The sequence below is a fragment of the Rattus norvegicus genome, chromosome 7 (genome assembly GCF_036323735.1).
Source record: "Rattus norvegicus strain BN/NHsdMcwi chromosome 7, GRCr8, whole genome shotgun sequence".
In the NCBI taxonomy this organism is placed as follows: domain Eukaryota; kingdom Metazoa; phylum Chordata; class Mammalia; order Rodentia; family Muridae; genus Rattus; species Rattus norvegicus.
Genome location: NC_086025.1, coordinates 97,710,225 through 97,729,359, shown reverse-complemented (window position 1 = coordinate 97,729,359; position 19,135 = coordinate 97,710,225). Strand labels below are relative to the sequence as shown.

Genomic DNA, 19,135 nt, shown 5'->3' with positions numbered 1-19,135 from the left:
GCTCTGATCCATCAGCCACTGCCTTACTGAGTACACTAGAGGTGGGACTTAACATCTCTCTCTCTCACATCACCTAGTAAGGAAAACTAAAAGCATTTCTTAGGATGTACTAGAAGTATATGTGAACTTCTTGGGATGTAGTACTTAGATTGAGTGCCTGCTATATACTAAGCACGTAGCACACCATTGGTTGAAAGGAAGACAGGAGACAAATAGTGATGAGAGCCATAGAGAGCAGCGGGTGTGAGGGAAGGCTGTCTCGTGAAGGACTGGGGTTGGTGGGGACAGTATAAACACACTTTCCTTCCCAAACTGTCCCACCACTATGCAGCTGGGCCAACTTGTTTAGTTTTGCTCTAATTTTAATCTGTACGAAGATTGTCGTCTTTCATCAGTATACCTATAATTTAGTCTAAATGTCAAGTGTTCTTGAAATTTTGTAACTTAAAGAAACAGCTAGAATTACCATTATTACTATAGTAATTTCTGTGCTTCTGCTAAAGCTCTTTGGACTTGAGTGCGACATTCCCCAGGCCCAGCCCTAAACCTTTTCTGTTGTCCCTCTACTCAGCACTGGGCATATCACCCTTTCTTGGTTACACCTATTGCAGCTCAGCCTGGGGTAGAATATGTGCAGTATAGGGAAGATGGGCCCTGTCCCTTGAGCTTTGTGTTGATGTGGCAGGCTGACCATTCTGTAGGATAAACACCCAAGTATTATTGCTAATGGAGTAAACTGTGTAAAGCCCTTATATGCAGTTGTCCAGCAGATATTTAAACCAATGAAAACTTAGCAATGAGAAGAGGGTGATGTTGGTTGACTTACCTGTGTGCAGCTAATACTGAATTCACTGGTTCTTTAAGATTTTACATCTATTGCTGGGTGTTTCTGGTGTTAAGAAGCACCTTGGAATACCAGATTTGGAATGAAAAAATTATTGTGTTACCTTTCTGCCATGTTTAATGTTTCTTAAACATGTCAAATGTTTCTTAAACTTTCAAAACCAAATTTCTCTACTGAAGAGTCCTAAACATTGGTTTAAAATATTGTTTTAAAGAAATCCTGAAACCTCTTATTATACCTAATCAATTTAAGCTTGGGAAGTTCTTCCATGTGTCTGGCCCAAATCTTACATGGTTTGAATACAGTATTTTTTTCCCCATTGGTACATATGGAAAACAGCTGCCCACCCTTGCCAATGACAATGTTTATGTGCTTTCAGACAGCGGTAAGGTCATGCCCACTCTTGTTCCTCTGAACTGTGATTGATGCCTTTATCCCATCTTAAAAGTTTCCTTTTCCCACCCCTTTAATCATCCCTTGATTCCCCTGAGCATTCTACAGCCTTCCTTAAAGCCAGATTCCGAACAACATAATATTCAAAGGCTCACCAATAGACAAAGTCCCCTCCTTCCTTTCCAGCCTTCACAGGCTGTCGTGTGCCACAATCATTCATAGAGGAAATGGTAACACTGTCAACCTCCAGAATGATAGATGTAGGATCCACAGCAGATGGGGCCCAGGTTGTAGGCAGTCAGCAAGCCAAACTCAGATCTGTATAAGAAACACTCACAGGTTCGCGCCTCCTGCCTCCCCTCCCAGCCTGGGCTCAGCTGATGATCCTGCAGCACCATCACTTCCTCCTAGCTGCAACTCTCAGGACTGTCCCCAGTTGTCAATCAAAGGTGGATGCAGTGACTGTGAACTCCCCCTGCCCTCCCCCTGCTCCCATACTTCAGCTGGCACTGAGGGCATCCATCGTTCTCTGTGTCTGATCTTTGCGAGGGAAGGTTTCTTCACAATGCCGAGCACACACAAGGAACAGTTTGTTTTCCAGGGCCTGCTGCTTAGGGGAGATGTAGTGTGTGTTGAAATATCTTGCTCAGTGCCATCCCTGATGCTTAGATCTCAGAGCGGTTTACAGAATATTCTCACTGTTCCCTCCGAGTCCTTTAAAAGTGAAGTTCCTGAATGGCAGTTGGGTCTTTTTTTAGGTCATGATTATCATATGAAGCAGCCATTCAGGTTTGACCAGAAAGTTCCACAGATTTCTCTTGCAGAAATAGCTGAGCTCAGACACTCTTGACAATTCTTTCTTTAGTTATGTCTGCAAGAAGCATGGGACCTAGGCAAATACAGGCAGGGGGGCCAGAATGATTGGGTACTGAACCCCTTAAGTTACTTTCTAGATGTTTGTAGGGTCTGTTTTAAATGTGTGACTGAGTATTTACTAGTACATGATATAAATCCTTACTGCACGTTTGCTCTCATCAGATATTAGGGCTCATTACACAATGCCTAGACAGTGATAATTATTCCTACACTTTGAGGCTAAGTAATTTTTATATTGCAACCAGTATTGACAAATGCCTAGGATGTCAGTGAGGTAACTGTTGCAGAGGTCATCCTGTATTAATGAATGAAAATACAAGTCAGTGGTTTTCATGGTAAGATATGGGCTTAGAAGTACCAGTTGCGTGCCTGACAATGTCCAACTATTCTCGGTTCCATTCTGGTTGACCTCCAGCATGCCTGTGTACAGTTAAGAAACATCGAGTGGGATAACTACTTCTTTTTCCTCTTTACTGAAGTCAGAATTCTAATGGGGTCTGTCAAGACTGTCTACTAGCTTGTATGTGAGGGCAGAAACTAGAGGCCTGATGTTTTATTGCAGTGAGGTTGAATGTCTGTTTTCTTCCCTGCCAATATTGTGTCCCTCTGTCACTGAGCAGGTGTTCTGAGTGCATGCTGCACCGAAGCATTGAGTGGAGATGCTGTGTATGTAACATGTTGCCCTTTTACAGTCCAACAGGCAGCCTGCTAAGTTAAACCTCCTCACCTGCCAGGTGAAACCGAATGCTGAGGACAAGAAGTCTTTTGACCTGATATCACGTGAGTCCTGTTTTTAAAACCAGTTGGTCACTGTGGTTCTGACATCTACAGGTCTAGGTATTTAAGAACCAAAAGTTTTCAGTGGGGCTCCTCAGATTTAACTCCAGCTTGTTTAGGGAGACTCCTGAGAATCCATCTGTTTGCATGCTTCCTTGTTTGAGGCAGAATCTTACTTTGTCCCCTAAATTAACCTTGAACTCAAGCAACCCTGCATCAGTTTCTCATATCACTAGATCTATGGGTTTGCACCATTTCCAGTCTCTGAGTTTGCATTGTGATAGCTTAGCTGTGTCTGTGATGTATTTAGAATGTAAGTAAACAGATGGGTCTGCTGCACAACTTTCAGAAGGACAGGTGGATGTCATGAGTTGAAGGTGAGCCTGTACTGTGCACCAAGCTCCAAGTCAGCCAGGAATGCATAGTGGACCCAAACTCAGAAAACAGTAAGACTCTAGGCTCAGGCATTGAACTGTTTCTAATAGCCCCTCAGACATGTTTTCTAATTGTGTTGCCATGTCACTTACTGATCTGTAAAGATACAAGTTTCAATGTGAAACTCAGACACTTTGAAGTTGTAGTTCGCACCTGTTGGTTAAGAAGCACTGGTGTAGGTGCAGGAATGCAGGTACACCACTGTTGCAACATGTCTGCTTTGTCCATTACATCCTTGCAAAATCAAGCTCTTGAAGGGAAAATCAACCCCCTTGCTTCAAACTGTTGTTTTGAACCTCGTTGAACTATTGTCGCCACACCCCTCACACTGTCACTGTGTGGCACTTTGCTTTTCTCCTTGGTGAGGGAGTAAGACCAGCCACCAGCTCTCTGCCTGTATCCCATGTTCTGTATGTTCAGCAGACAGTGGGAGGTACTGTGTTGCTAGCCTGCACTTACTGACTCACTCTGCAGGCAAGGGGACTCCTTCTGCACAACAGTAAGAGGGATATAGCTTTGTAGAAAGCACTTTGGCACATGTTAAGTTCCATGCCCAGACCTCAAACACCAAACAGATAGGATAGAGCAGAGCCACTCTGTATTCTCCTAAAGTATAACAATGTGAACTCAAAGCCCAGCATGGCAAACTGGGAGCCATGACCTGTACAGAAGCACAGGCTGTATACAGTCCTGACCCTGAGATTTTTATGCGGGTCCTAGGACAGACTCATTTGGGAGGGTCCTCAGATGCAGGCAGAGTCTCCTGCAGCACCTCTGCACAATTCAGAGACCCTAGAATTTCCATGATTACTCAGATCATTGATGGCACTTACTTTATGATTCGGCTATTAATAGGCATCACTTATATTGAGTTTTTAAATCTGCCAGATGCATTTTGTGCAGTATTGTTAATTCTTAGAAAAAGTCATCACTTTCCCATTTTACAGAAGAAAAAGGCTGGGTGAGTTGGGCCAGCTCAGCCAGCAGTAAGGTGGGTATTACTGCACTTGTATGTTTGTTTCCTAAAGTACACTGTGCTCTCTAAGGGTGCTGAGTGGCAGTGCCTGCCTGGAGCAGTGACATGTTCTGTGTCATGCCAGCTAAATATGTTGAAGCACTTGTACAGTCCTGGGTTTTTAAGATGAACTTCCCTCATGAACATCCTGTCCACTGGTATCAATGTCATGCCTCTTTGGAAGGCACAAGTTAAACCTGCCTTCCCTGGAGCCTGATTCAGCTGGAGAGCAGCCCATTCGGGCCGAGAGGGCTGCTTCCCTGCTGCAGTTGGAATCCTAGAAGGAATAGCAAACCTCTCTGAATAGCAAGTACTGACTTGTGCCAGTTCGCCACTGAAACTCCTCTGGGTTAGATAGGACCTCTTTTTTCTCAATCTGTCTTTCAAAGAGAAGTATCATCCACGTGTGATGGTTCATGCCTACAGTCACGCCAGTGAGGCTAAGTCAAGAGTATTATACACAGCCAAACTGTCCCAAGCAAACAAACAAAAATGCCTACCATCTGCATGGTATTTGTGACCTTATTTTAGTCCTTTGTACCTAAGGAAAATAATACTAACAAAGTGAATAGTTAAGCTGCTGAGACATAATGGAGTTTGTGTTTTTGCAGAGACGTTAAAACTGCACTATTCATGCTCACAGATTTCCTCCTTTCTGAGATGTTGTGTTTTTGTGTTTTAGATAATCGAACATATCACTTTCAGGCAGAAGACGAGCAGGACTATGTAGCGTAAGTACTTTTAAAATGACGGTGCAGTGGTTTGAAATTAAAGCATTATTAACTACCTTAGTGGCTTGTCACATTTCTTTCCTGTCTCTGGGCCTTCACACTTGGCTCTTCTCTCCATCAGTCCTGCCCGCCTGGGATATTCAGCTCCAGCCTCAGTACTACTAGGATTGCTGCCCCCTTGTCTCTGCCTGTAGCTTCTTCACACGGCTCTGTGTTCCTCTGGTCTGTATCCATGCACAGCCAGTTAGGGATGCTAGGAATAATCACTGAGCCCTGTTCATCTTAAGATTGTGCTTCCCCTGTATTTAGGTGTCTTGCTTGGTGTTTGGTCACATTTTTAAGTCATTTGGGATGTTCACGGGTACTGCCTAGATGCTTAGCTGTTCTTATGAGAGAAGCAGAAGAGGCTAGCTCTAAGGGAGACACTGGCTGGACAAGCACGGCGCAGTCAGAGGGAATCATGTGAGTGGGAAGAGCTAGGTTGGGTATCACACACCACAGGGAATGCAGCCTGAAGTCAGCTTCATTCCTTTCTTCCTCCGGTGGCCTGGAGTTCAAACGGTAGTGTATTGCATTCTTGGCTGTTTTCATCGGTGAGGAAGCACCCACTTAAGCCATTTTGAAGTGCTTACATTTTTATTTCTCACAAGTAATTTAGACCAAGTTTAATGAACTACCAAAATTCATTGTCCATCAGTAATTCCTTAATGCCATAGAGCCCCAGAACTCTGTTCAGAGCCGTTTGCTTCACTCACTCACTCACTCCTCCCACTCCTATTTGTCTGAGTACTGTACTCTGCCTGATCTCAGACTCTGAAAGAGAACAAGTAAGTCGAGGTGGGAGAGAGAGCAGAGGAGCTAAGAAAGCCCAGCGAGCTGCCAAGAGTTACAGGAAGCAGTGAGAACCAGACAGACAGACAGACCACATGACATGGTGTTGGCTCTCAGCTCAGGGACCAAGAAGAGACCCACGTGCCGGGGACAGACTTGGATTCCTAGGGAACCGCCCAGAGATGGCTTTCTACAGAAAGGTAAACCTGGCCCGAGCTGAAGAAGTGAGTGACGTGCTCTCTGCCTGGCCGGTGGAGGAGACTATGGCTTGATACCGCAGCCTTGAGCTGGTGACTGCAGTAACTGGGAACAAGAAAGGAAGGTGCCAGGATATTAGCCCCAACCCCACTCCCGATTTAGAGTAATTCTAAATTCTTCTTGACATCACATTATGCCGAGGGTACCTTGTGTCCTGTTAATGCTCATCCTGAGCGAGCGAGCGAGCACACAGAGGTTCAGTGCTGGTGTCACAGTCTTAGGAAAACTACTTTGCGTTTCAACTACCTTGAAATACCACTTCCATCTTCCTATTTCTCCTTCCCTGGTCCTCAAAGCGGTAAGTAGGAAACAAATGAGGAATGTGGGTGAAGCTAGGAAACCACTTGGTCTCTTTCTCTTCTGTCTCAAGCACAAGCCTTCCATATCTTAGAACACACAGATGGTTCATCCATGTCTGTGAGGTGCAGGTTTCCTGCCTGTGGAGCACGGCATTCAAGGTACGAGGCTCCCGTGGGCATCGGCTGATGTGATTGGCCGTTCATGCTTTGAATCTCCTTGCACGCTGGTAGGGAAGAGGAGCTCTATTTCTGCTCTTTGTCACCTCCAGCTTTACATGACTACAGTGACTTTCCTTCCCCTGTCAGACTGTCCTGTGAAGTGAAAGAGATTTCTCCTGACCAAGGAAGGGGCAGGTATCAGCAGTTGCAGTGTGAAGTCTGGAGACTGGATCTGTTTCTTCAGACAGATGATCTGGCCTCAGCTTCAGGCAGAGGCAGCAGTAGTTAAGGATTATATATCTCACAAAACGTCGAGTGAAAATAGAACGTATAACTAACTGTGCTGGCACATAGCAGTGTGTTTTTATCTTAGAAACTCAAAACTAGTTTTGTAGCTTGTATCATTTCTTACAGTTTTTTTAGTCTACCTGTTACTTTAAAAGGATTTAAAAGTTAAAAAAAGAAGTCTTGCGGTGGGCTGGGGTTGCTGCAGCTCGTTTGGTAGAGCGCTCGCCTGGCATTCATAAAGCCGTGCTCCACCCCCAGCGTGGTACAAGCCAGGTCTACTGGTGCATGTCTGTGATCCCAGCACTTGGGAGGTGGAAGCGGGAGGATCAGAAGTTCAAAGTCATCCTTGGCTACCCAGTGAGTTTGAGATCAGCCTGGGGCAGATGAAACTTTGTCTCAAAGCCAAATAAATGTACCTTCACGGTCACTATATTCTCAGCCCTTTTGAAATATACCTGTTCCATTCTATTTTACCAGATTTTAATTATTTCTTCTAAGCACATTTTGAAATTTTAGTTAATTGTCCTTAGATATACATTCCCTGCTTATTATGGCAAACTGTTTTTTAAGTCATGAGCCTACGGGAAAGCCTTGAGCCCATGGCATAATGGTCGGTGTTCTGAAAATGTAGACCGTGCTGGTGTAAGCCAGTCTAACTCAAAACCTTGGGTAAGTTACAGAAGTTTTCTGACTTCTAACCTTAAAGTACTTTAACGCACAGGCTCTTGGAGGATTCTGTTTTTAAAACTGTGAATCAAGTGGCTAAGAGATACTGAAGCACATTAGATATCCAAGTGTCATAGTGCCTGACACACAGACAGAATGCAAGGCAAAGCCTACACTTGCTGTGAGATGTAGTAAGGGTCCGGGATAAAGTGCTGCTGACACACACTTCGTGAGCTGTGCTAGAGGAACGGCTCTAGGGTTAGAGTATGTACTGCTCTTCCAGACCACAGTGCAATTCCCAGAACATCGGGGGCTCAAAACCACCTGTAACTCCACATCCAGGGTTTCAGACTTCTCTGCACACACATGTATGCATGAACACACACACTTTAAAATAATTTTCAAACGTTTTTGAAAAGGCAGTCTCTAGGGCTGGAGAGATGACTCAGCAGTTAAGAGCTCTTCCAGAGATCCTGAGTTCAGTTCCCAGCAACAGATGGTAGCTTACAATCATCTGTAATGGGATCCAATGCCCTCTTCTGGTGTGTCTGAAAAGAGGGACAGTGTACTCATGTACATTTAAAAAAAAAAATAAGTGATTTTAAAAAAAGTCTCAAGTTTGTAACTTAAGACTAAGTTAGCACAAAGACTAACATTTTAAAGTGTATTGGATGTCCCACTCACTCCTAGACTTTCCCAAGTGTTCATCATTTAATGTGGAGTCATAAAAATCAAAATAAACTGAAGGTGAGCGCCACCTAGAGTCAAGTCCATGCCTTGCAAACGCATCACCCAGCACCTGGTTTGGCCTTTAAATCTCTTGCTGCTGCATTTACTACATAGTTTTCAGGGTAGTATGTTGTTTCATTTTCTGCCAGCCCGTATTTCATCCAAACAAGAGACTCAGGCCTGAACCTCTGTGTTATTAAAAGAGCAAACGGTAACTGTTCTCGTTATAAAGAGGCAATGATTTGGCCATGGTTTTGTTTGTTTTTCGTTTTGTTTTGTTTTTGAAAAGCAAATTTGGGACTTCTTTCTCTGATTGATGAAAATAATAGAAGCTGATTTTATTGTTTGGAAATTGCATGTAACCCTCCTATGAGTTTTTCCGTAAAGTGGAAAAAAAAATCAAAACATAAGGACATTTTGGTTAAAAATTTTTCCAAGGGGTTGGGGATTTAGCTCGGCGGTAGAGCGCTTGCCTAGCGAGCGCAAGGCCCTGGGTTCAGTCCCCAGCTCCGAAAAAAAAAATAATAATTTTTCTAAAAACCCACAAATGCATAATGGATAATATATTTAAATTTGATAATATTTAAAAGGGTTTTCACCACTATTTCATAAAACATAGTCTGAACAGTTCTCCTGTGCCCTCAAACAAAATCGATGGAGCCAGCTAGATGACTCAGTGGCAAAGGAACCTGCCACCAAGCCGGACAGCCTGTGTTAGTCTGCTAGGGCCTACATGTTGGAAGGAACAAGTTGTCCTCTGACTTCCTCCACACATGAGCCATGGAATGCTTGACCACACACGTAAAAAACACACAAATAAATAAATAAATGTCAAAAGACCATTTGAATTGGTATATTTTATGCTTGTTGGACTTTCAGGTTTTCCATACCTGAAAAAACATAGCTTGGAAACAAAGGATTTGTTCAGTTCATACTATGTCTCACTATAGTCATTCCTGCTGCTGTGATTTTACTCTCAGCATTACTGACAAAATACTCAACAGAAGCTCTGTAGAGACTTTCTTCACTTCCTGGGTCAGAGGAAGAGTTGGTTATAGCAGAAAAGGCATGATGACCAACAGTCTGTGGTAGTAGGAACTACCACATCTTACAGATCAGAAGAAGAGAAGAGGTACCACCTTCAAGGCCTAACCCCAGTGACCCACGTGTGGTGGCAGGTCTGGTGTCCCAGTGCTTCCCCTACTCCTATAACAGCAGTGCCATCTAGAAGCAAGTGCTTGAATGTGAGCCTGTGGAGGGTCTTCACATTGAACACAGCTGCCTTTTTATGTGCCATGCTTCCACGTCATACAGCCCTCTCACAAGCATAAACTCTATGGCTACTGTTAATTTCCCCAGTGTCTTCACTGTTAAATGTCCTTGCAGCCATAGGCTGCCAGAAAGCAGATACCTTCTATTGAACACATTCCACCTGTCACTGCTTCTCATCGTCCTTATATGCTTGTGCCGTATATGAATCCTCTTCAGTGAAGCATCCCCTTCATCTGCTACAGGGTATCACTGTGACCTCTGTCATCCACTCCAGCCATCTCTCTGTGTGCTATCCACTCTAGCCATCCTCTGTGTCATCTACTCATCCCTCTCTCCTCCCCCCCACAGTGTGTGTGTGTGTGTGTGTGTGTGTGTGTGTGTGTGTTGCCTACTCAGCCATCTCTCTGTGTGCCATCCACTCCAGCCATCTCTCTGTCTTCTACTCATCACCACCCCCTGTGTGTATGTATGTCACCTACTCAACCATCTCTGTATGTCATCTACTCCAGCCATTCCTTACTTGTCCTATACATTGCTTCTCATTATTTTATTTCCATTATTTTATTTGCTTTTAATTTTTATGGTCTAGTGATTAAACCCAGGACCTCCTATGTACTCAAACAACCCATGTCTTATCTTCCAACTTACCTTTTCATTTTTTCCTTACTTTATTGTCACTTGAGAGAAAAGAGGGATTTGGAAATTCCTCTTGAAGGTGTGTTTCCAATGGAGGAAGACAATGGTGGCCACGCCCTTATGAAGGCTACCTTCGTCTGGTATCTTGACCACAGGTGGATATCAGTACTGACGAATAGCAAAGAAGAGGCCCTAACCATGGCCTTCCGTGGTGAGCAGAGCACAGGGGAGAATAGCCTGGAGGATCTGACCAAAGCCATCATTGAGGATGTACAGCGACTCCCTGGGAATGACATCTGCTGTGACTGTGGCTCATCAGGTATTTGTCCTGTACACACCAGCTTCTTGAGCCTCTTCTCTGTAGCCTTCAGTGGGGTGGTTGCTTGAGTTCCTTAGAGTTTTGGGGCCGACTTAGACACACATACAGCATGAGCTCTGAGCATGAAGGTTCCCCTGACTGGCTGCTCTTCCCTACTCTGTTTTCCCTACCTTGGTAATTTCCAACCCATTCTATGAAGACAGTCACCTGACAGAGTGCCTCTCCCTGAGTGTGCTCCATGATCACTAAGGGGATGAGGACAGAACATGGTACTCATGAAGTAAGTGCAAGTCTGCCATGCCCTGCTAGAATAGTGTTAATTCAGTTCACTCTTACTAGGTGATGTGCTTGTTTTACCCCTGTCCTCACAGCATATGTGTCCGTAAGGGGATAAAAGTGATTTGCTTACAGTTGAAATGCAAACCTGGTGCTTCTGAAGATTGAACCAGAATGATGGGCTAGAGCTACTCACAGTGGCTATAGGGTTCTGAGCTTCTCAGGCCTTCAACCCCATCTATGACTGGGGCAAGAAGGGAACCCTGGCACAAGGCCTCAGACTGCTCCATGGGCTCTCTGGGAAGAGGATTGAAGCAATTTGTTATAAGGACAAAGGTCTTGACTTTGATTGGTAATTGAGTATTGAAGGGATCCAAGGGCCCCTGCATTAACGCACAAACCCTGAATTCCTATATCAACCCTTCCCTTGAGCTGGTTCTTACCAAGACTGACTGCTGGGTGACCTCTGTAGCCAGCAATCTGAATGACATGTCTTGTTTCATCAAATCTTTTCCACAGAACCCACATGGCTTTCCACCAACTTGGGTATTTTGACCTGTATAGAATGTTCCGGAATCCATAGGGAAATGGGGGTTCATATTTCTCGCATTCAGTCTTTGGAACTAGACAAATTAGGAACTTCTGAACTCTTGGTAAGTCCTGCCCTGTGCTTTAGGAGAAAGGTTTATTGTCTCGGTACTTAACATATTACTCTAGAGAGATGTGCTTATTTTTAACAGTTAAAAATAATTATAAAATTTAATGGATTTGCCTGAACACTTAGACTTTAACCTTGTAATATATAATGATTACTGCTTATTTCTGTTTCCTGCTTAAGGAAAAAGAGTGAACTGCAATGGAACTAGCTCATTCCTATGAAAAGGGCTTCTTCCAGGCTACTTTTTTCATTAGGAATTAGTTTCCATAAGAATCCAATACAATGGTAATTAAAGCATGTGTGTAAATTACCTAGTGGTTTATGTTGTTAAAACTAATGACTGCAAAGCTTCTCCCAATTTAACCTTTGTTGCCTGGATGTTTGTAAAAGTAGATCTGACTTGTTAGCTAGTATCACAAAACCAGCTCGCCTTAGCCTGACTTACATTACTAAGGTAATAAACTGCTTATGATTTGACAGACATGAAGGATATGAATACTTAAATATGTTTCCTGCCTTTCCGTCAAAGTAGAACATTTTGCAGAGTTCCTCTGGTCATGAAGCATTATGGGAAGGCAACTGGGCCTGTGGCCATAGGTCCTTGTCTTGAGTAAGGTTAGCCCTGTCAGAGACCTTGCAGTAAGAAAGACTGAGGTTTGTTTAAGTGGAGCTGGTTTCAGCTCAGACAGAAGTGTCTCTTGAGCACATGAATGAACTGGGGTTGAGAACAGTAGACCCATCTCAGCAGCAGCCTCGTCTACACAGGAGCACCGACAGGGCAAGTCAGCTATCACTCCGCTGGTGCTCCTGTCCCCTAATCAGCCACTGATGGCAGTGTCCTGTGTTGTGTGAGGAACACATTTAGGAAGTATGACATTGTGCTGTTTCACTTTGGGTTACAGAGAAAAGGCTCGGTCCTAAAGAGCCCTGGAGCACATTCTCCTTCAGTACAAAAGGGCTGGCGTGGCATTTTTGTGGCATGGTACTTTACTTATGAACATGAAATCCAAGTCTCAGTGCCAGAAATGAGAAAATCCAAATATTAAACACTCACTGTACAATAAACCCAAGACTTTTTACCTAAAGACCTCTTGAATGAGAAGTATGCAGATGCCAAAAGGCCCTTCTGAAGGACACAAAGATTAAACAATCATGGGTCCAGAAGCAAAATGTTTGAGGCTGGTTCTCTACTGAACCTATAGCACCCTAATCTGTACCCAAGAAGACAGCAATCCTACTTTCTCTTCTTCCCACCAGAAGTAACATGAGTCAATATTAAAAGGATCTGCACTGGTGCTTGAAAAGCTGTTGTTCATGATTTAGGTTCCCACATGGAGGTCGGTCTGTCTGACCTCAGAAACTAGGTGGGTGGCGGGGGGGGGGGGGGGGGGGGGATTGGGTCCTGCTCCTTTCAAACATTCATCACATCGTATCTGCAGACATCGTTGACTGTCTTGACATCACCCAACCCCACTAGAGTCTGAACACCTCTGAGAAACGAGCATTGTTACCACTTCTAGCTCCAGGTCAGAATTCAGTGCCTGGCATGTAACAAATGCCTAGGAAATTTCCAGAAATTCCAGAAAAAGGAATAGTTTATATACTCAGGGTCAGATGAAGAGAAAAAAAAAAAAAAAATATATATATATATATATATATATATATATATATTAGAAGCAAGTAATAGGAGTCTATTAACCAGTGGTAGATAGAGAGTTTACTATGTTCTGTTTGTTTGTATTACAGCTGGCCAAGAATGTAGGAAACAATAGTTTTAATGATATTATGGAAGCAAATTTACCCAGCCCTTCACCAAAGCCCACCCCTTCAAGTGATATGTAAGTATTTTGAATTTTGAGTATATGAATACTTTACTAGTCTATCTTCCTCTCCTCCCCCACTCAAAAACAGAAAAAACAAAAACCAGCTAGCAACATGGTGTTCCCCTTGCCCTACTTCCCCCCCATTATCAAGAGAGCACTAGAAAGATATTTTAAGATGTGTCTGCAGTAGACAAGTTTCTTCTCAGCAGTACCTTCCCTGGAGGCCACTTCTGAGGCCCAGCTTTGTGGAGCAGATCATGGGGATAGTCGTACGGGGTCACGCTGTGCTTTGGTAAAATGGTAATAGTTGTGCCAAGGCAATGGCAAGAGAAGTCATTCAGATACAGATACCCATTCAGCAAAGTCTGGGGAGGCTGATATTTTGTCTAGTGAGTTTTCAGTGGGAGTACAAAAAAACAAGCACCTTACCAGAAGTATAAATCTACTAACCCTGGACCAGACTCTTCCTCTTCTGGAAACTAATGTCTATTTTGTGGTAGAAAAAAAAATTAATAGTAATGGGACAAAGAGAGCCTATGACTACCAGACGATGGAACACTACGCAGATTTTAAAACAGTGATTTCTAAGACAGTCGATAAATTTGAAAAGCAAAGCACAGTAGAAAGCAGATTGCCTTCTGGGAAAGGACAAGATGGGTAATGGGGAAAAGAAACATACCTTCTGGACCTAGACCTACTTCCAGACTCAGAAACTCAATCATAGCTAAACTCATTCCTGCACTGCCTACTCAGAAGCCAAACACACTTGCATACATAGTTCTGCATACTTATCTCACTAAGAAAGACTATAGGTGTTTCAGTCCATAGTTAGCTGGTCCCATTGCTGTGGACCAGGGGAGTAAGGCAGAAAGAAGCAAGGCAGCAGTAGGTGGTGGGGAGGGAACTGCAGTGAGAAAGTAGAGCAGGCAAGAAGTGACCCAGGACAAGCTGTACCCTTCATAGACACACTACAGCCACCCACTACCCCCATGTAGCCCCTACCTTCTAATAGTGAATCCCACCATGAAGCCATGCGTGCATCCACCCATCAGTAGGGTGAGTACCCTCATGGCCTGGTCAATAGCATGTTACTGTCACTGTCAAGAGACTAACTCTTCAACACACGAGCCTAAGATCTCAATCACATGTGTTGGAATTTATCTTTGCCTAAGGAACTTAACAGTAACTAGGAAGTTTGTAGTCTGCCTTGCAGTGGTGTTTCACTCCATTAATCCCAACACTCAGAAGGCAGAGGCAGGCAGATCTCTAAGTTTGAAGCCAGCCTAGTCTATACAGCGAATTCCAGAACAGCCAGGGCTATACAGAGAAAACAAACAAACAAAAAGTAAGTGGTCTAGCATAGCAGCAGGTGCAAGACTTCTTAATAAACACTTTTTGATAAAACTTTGGTTTTACTTTGGAGCTACATAAATCAATTTATTTTAAAAACTGAACTTATACTTTAATAAGTAGAGAGGAACTAGGAACATAGCTCAGTGGTAAAATGCTTGCCTAGCATGAACAAGGCCCTGGATTCCACCCCCAGTACTTGGGGGGGAAAATTGGAGAGTCGTCAAGATTGAATCCTGTACATGGTAAAGACTCTACCTCAGCCCCTACGTGCTGAGGATATATAGGAAGAAAGGCTAACTCTAAGTCACAGAGTTGGGAAGGCTCTATACAGGGAGAAAGGACACCAGTCTAAATATTTGGCCAATGCTTCCATGGATACCAGATTTACACAAGTATTAAAATTTTTACAGGGCACATTCAGTCTGCAGTCATGAAGTTAAGTCTCCCAGAAGGCCTCTGGCAGCAGTGATCTTTTGTTGAGTTGTGCACATGCTTACAGTGCTCTCATTCTATGCTGAGGAAATAGCAAAGCCAACTACACTGTGAACCTCACCCTCAAAGCCTTGGGCCTAGAAGGGAGGGCAGACATTGCCAAATAGGTCAGAGAGTGGCTTACAGAACCATGGTTGTGGGAAGTGTGCCATAGGAGTTCAGTTCCAAACACACAACCAGAGAGCTAATAACTGTCTGTAGCTCCATTTCCAGGATCCAACACCCTCTCCTGTCCTTCTCAGGAACTTGCAAGCAAGCATATGATGCACGTAAACTCAGATGGGCATATATGTGAATTAAAAATCAATATATAAATCTTTAATGTGCCAGTGAATAGATGTCTCCATTTTCAAATTATAAAAACCTGAAGTTCATAAAGTTTAAATACTTTTCATAGTATCACATAACCGGCATGCTATAGAACCCAAACTATTTGAACCCAAACTTCCTGTTTTTACTAATTAGCTTAGATAAGTAGGAGAGTTACAGATAGACAGAAGTTTTCTTGAGTGTCTGATGGCATCACCTAATCCTAGTTCTTTCTCTCTGGCTCTCATTGGCTTGCCCTGAACTGACTTCCATTTCAGTCTTCTTCTGTAGGTGACAGAGTGGGCATTGAGGTTCTGTTCTCAGCTTGGGGCTGAAAGGTAGGCTCAGTCTCCCAGGACCACTTGAGTTTCCATGGTGAGAGTGATTGAGCACCACATGTCCATTCAGACTTCAGGCCTGGTATTTCCAGCTCCTGCTCCTGAAGGAGTCTCCACCAGGAAGGCGACTCACCTCATCCTTGTAACACTTCTTGCCTATGGGGTAGATTCAGTAGAGCCTTTCTAAGCCTCAGTTTTTTCACCTATAAAAGGGGTTAGAGCAAAAAAGTAAAATCTTCTTCATGAAGCTCTGGAAGCTTAATTTGTCTCAACTTTTAAAATCTTCCCACTTATGTTGTGAATTTGAAATATTCATAGAATGTTTCTCTTATGTAGAAAAGAAATCGTCCGTTATCTCTGTTGCACATTAATTTTATTATATGTATTACCCACACATATCAGCATATCTGTGTGTAGGACTTGATGTAAAACCTTGTTTGTTGTTTGAAATGAAGCACATTTAATTAAGGAAAGGGAGAGCAGAAATGGTTTTCAGCTCTTGAAAAGCAGAAATGCTCTGACCATTTCGTTTGTTTCAGGACTGTACGGAAAGAGTACATCACTGCAAAGTATGTTGACCACCGGTTCTCCAGGAAGACCTGTGCCTCTTCCTCAGCAAAGCTGAATGAATTGCTTGAGGCCATCAAGTCCAGGGACTTACTTGCACTAATCCAAGTCTATGCAGAGGGAGTGGAGTTAATGGAGCCACTGCTAGAACCTGGGCAGGTAATGACTCTGAGAAGCCAGAGGATTAAAAAGCAAAAAGTAAGCATGCTGTGGTGGCACACTTCTGTGATCTCTGCACTTGGAAAAAGTGGCAGAGTCTGAAACAAATTGGAGGCCAGCCCCAGGCTGCACAGCAGAAACAGAGTTTAAATGAGGGGTTGTACATTTCTGACTCAGTTTAATGAGATACATGTACATTAGCTGAGCTTGTCTAGGGAATTGGAGCATAGTCATGTTCTTGATAATTGCTTGAGGTTCCTTGGCAGTGAAGCTGCTAGAGACGTGATCACCAAATTCATATTCACCTTCCTTCCTCAGGAGCTTGGGGAGACAGCTCTTCACCTTGCTGTCAGGACCGCAGACCAGACGTCTCTCCATCTGGTGGATTTCCTTGTCCAAAACTGGTATGGCTTTTGTTTTCTCATCTGAATAAACTGACTGAATTACTAGCACAAACCAGAACTCTGCAAGACCTATTCCAAACTCAAGAGTTCTCTGTGGTTAGCTGGCTAAAATACCTGTGTCGACTGTGATTGCCCAGTTGCTTCCCCTTAACTCTGCCTGCTTTATAGTGTGCCCGTAGGTATGTGTTTGATATGCTAGTTGTCAGAAAAGCATAGAAAACACAGAGCTTAGAAACTGCTTTTAAGATCTGAAGAACTTCTTAAGACATTTACCTCACAGATGACAGAGGGCCTGTGGTCACCCAGTCTTTTTAATAATGCTGCGATCTTTCAGTGGGAACCTGGATAAGCAGACGTCCGTGGGGAATACGGTGTTGCACTATTGCAGCATGTACGGCAAGCCCGAGTGTCTGAAGCTGCTGCTTAGGAGCAAGCCCACAGTGGACATTGGTGAGTGCGGCCATTCCAGGCATCCCAGGACCGAGACTGCTCAACATCCTACCTAATCACCGCTTCTTGCCTCTGAAGTAGTATCCTAGATAATTACTGCATTTATTCTTCTACTGTTTCAGTTAACCAAAATGGAGAAACTGCCTTGGATATAGCAAAGAGACTCAAAGCTACGCAGTGCGAAGATCTGGTAAGTAAACTAGGAAAGGACGTGTGTCAGACATCCTGGCCATTAAATGTTATTCTGAGAGGATGGAATTGGGGGAAGATGGAGCATTTTGTTTCTAAATAGCAAGAAATACAGATAAGTGCTAAAGTGCATTTGAAGAGGTGGTGAAGCCACAGCTCTGCCTTCCGAGTACAGTTGTCACATCAAAGACCCAAGGCCCCTATCGGATTGAGGATTAGGACCATGCTTTGTGTTTGCCAGGACACCAGGCTCCTTTTCAGCTAATGTAGAGAATTCTTTAGACAGTCACTTGTAGGAGCTGGGAAGAGTGTAATGGTTCTCTGCAAGCTAAGCACCCTCCCTCCTGCCTCCCAGCCTTCTCTGCACACTCACCTTTTCTGCCTCTGCCCTGCGAGTTCTTGCCTAATCTCCTCCTGGACCTTCACATGAACAGGATTCTCTTAGCCACAGAGCATCATGCCTGCTCTCTGTTGCTGACAGCATAATATACAGACTGGGCAAGTTGTAAGGAACGGGTGTATGTTGACTCGGTTCAGGATAGAGGGGCTGCATCTGTGATGGCCTTTTTCCTCTCACAGTTAATCCCATTATGAGAGACATGGGAGTACCTATGTTTCCTGCTCTTGTCCCTCTTCTAAAGCCACCAATGTTCAGACATTATGGCTCCTTCCTGATAACCTTACCTAATCCTCATCACCTCCCAGAGGCCCTGATCTCAGTACCGCTTCTAAATTTCTACCCTTTTAAGACCTCGTGCTGCGGATTAAGCTTTCACTTAATGGACTAGTGGGACATGCTTGTAATCTGAGCACTTAGGAGGCTTGGGCAGGAGGATCACAAGTTTCAAGCAAACCTGAGCTCCTTAGGGAGGCACCGCAATAAGAAAAAGTAACTGCAGTTCAGAGGCTACAGGCCCTAGCACAGTGGAAACCAGGGTAGAGAAAGAAAGAATACTCCATCGAGTTTGAGTTTCTCCACACCTAGAAGTTGTACTTTTTGTTATTTTTGTTGCCTTGATATTTTTGTTTCTTCTTGAGTCCTTGTGGGATGGGGCAGGCAGGTGGGGGGAGGGGGAGTTATAGTGGAAAGGAGAAAGAAAACGTGAGAATGAGGAGGATTGCTCCAAACTCTAGTCTTCCCTAGCGCCAGGACTCGCACTGCCATCATTGGCTGTATCATGTATTCCTGCTATCTCTTAAGATGTATTTAATTTTATCTTATGTATATGCATGTACATGTACCACCTCTGTGCCTGGAGCCTGTAGAGACCAGAAGAGAACATTAGATCCCCTGGAACTAGAGTTACTATGTGGGTCACCATGTGGGTTCTAAGAACCAAACCCAGGTCATGTGCAGCAAGAACCTCCTCTCCAGCCCCTGTGTTTTGTGGAGTCCTTTAAGGCTATTGTCTCTGCACATACTTCATGAACAAAAAAGAACAGACTGACTCAAACCTTAGCCCTTCCTCTGAAACATGATGCCTCTTGGTTGTATGTTCCAACCCATAACCTGCACTTCTGAGGATCTTTTCAGTAGGGAAACTTCTGAGTTTGGAAAAAATTATGCAGTCAGACTTAGAAAAGTTCCA

At 43.8% G+C, this 19,135-nt stretch overlaps 1 protein-coding gene across 11 annotated transcripts in view; it reads left to right on the top strand.

Moving 5' to 3' along the window:
- Asap1 (ArfGAP with SH3 domain, ankyrin repeat and PH domain 1) overlaps positions 1-19,135 on the top strand; it is a 307,170-nt gene that overhangs the window by 253,164 nt on the left and 34,871 nt on the right. For all 11 annotated transcript variants that reach the window (XM_039079180.2, XM_039079174.2, XM_039079177.2 and 8 more), the window contains 9 exons: positions 2,806-2,893; positions 5,023-5,071; positions 10,365-10,528; positions 11,324-11,457; positions 13,209-13,300; positions 16,317-16,503; positions 16,822-16,907; positions 17,242-17,357; positions 17,480-17,547. In XM_039079180.2, the coding sequence (XP_038935108.1) occupies positions 2,806-2,893; positions 5,023-5,071; positions 10,365-10,528; positions 11,324-11,457; positions 13,209-13,300; positions 16,317-16,503; positions 16,822-16,907; positions 17,242-17,357; positions 17,480-17,547 (984 nt within the window). The remainder of the gene's footprint in view (positions 1-2,805; positions 2,894-5,022; positions 5,072-10,364; positions 10,529-11,323; positions 11,458-13,208; positions 13,301-16,316; positions 16,504-16,821; positions 16,908-17,241; positions 17,358-17,479; positions 17,548-19,135) is intronic.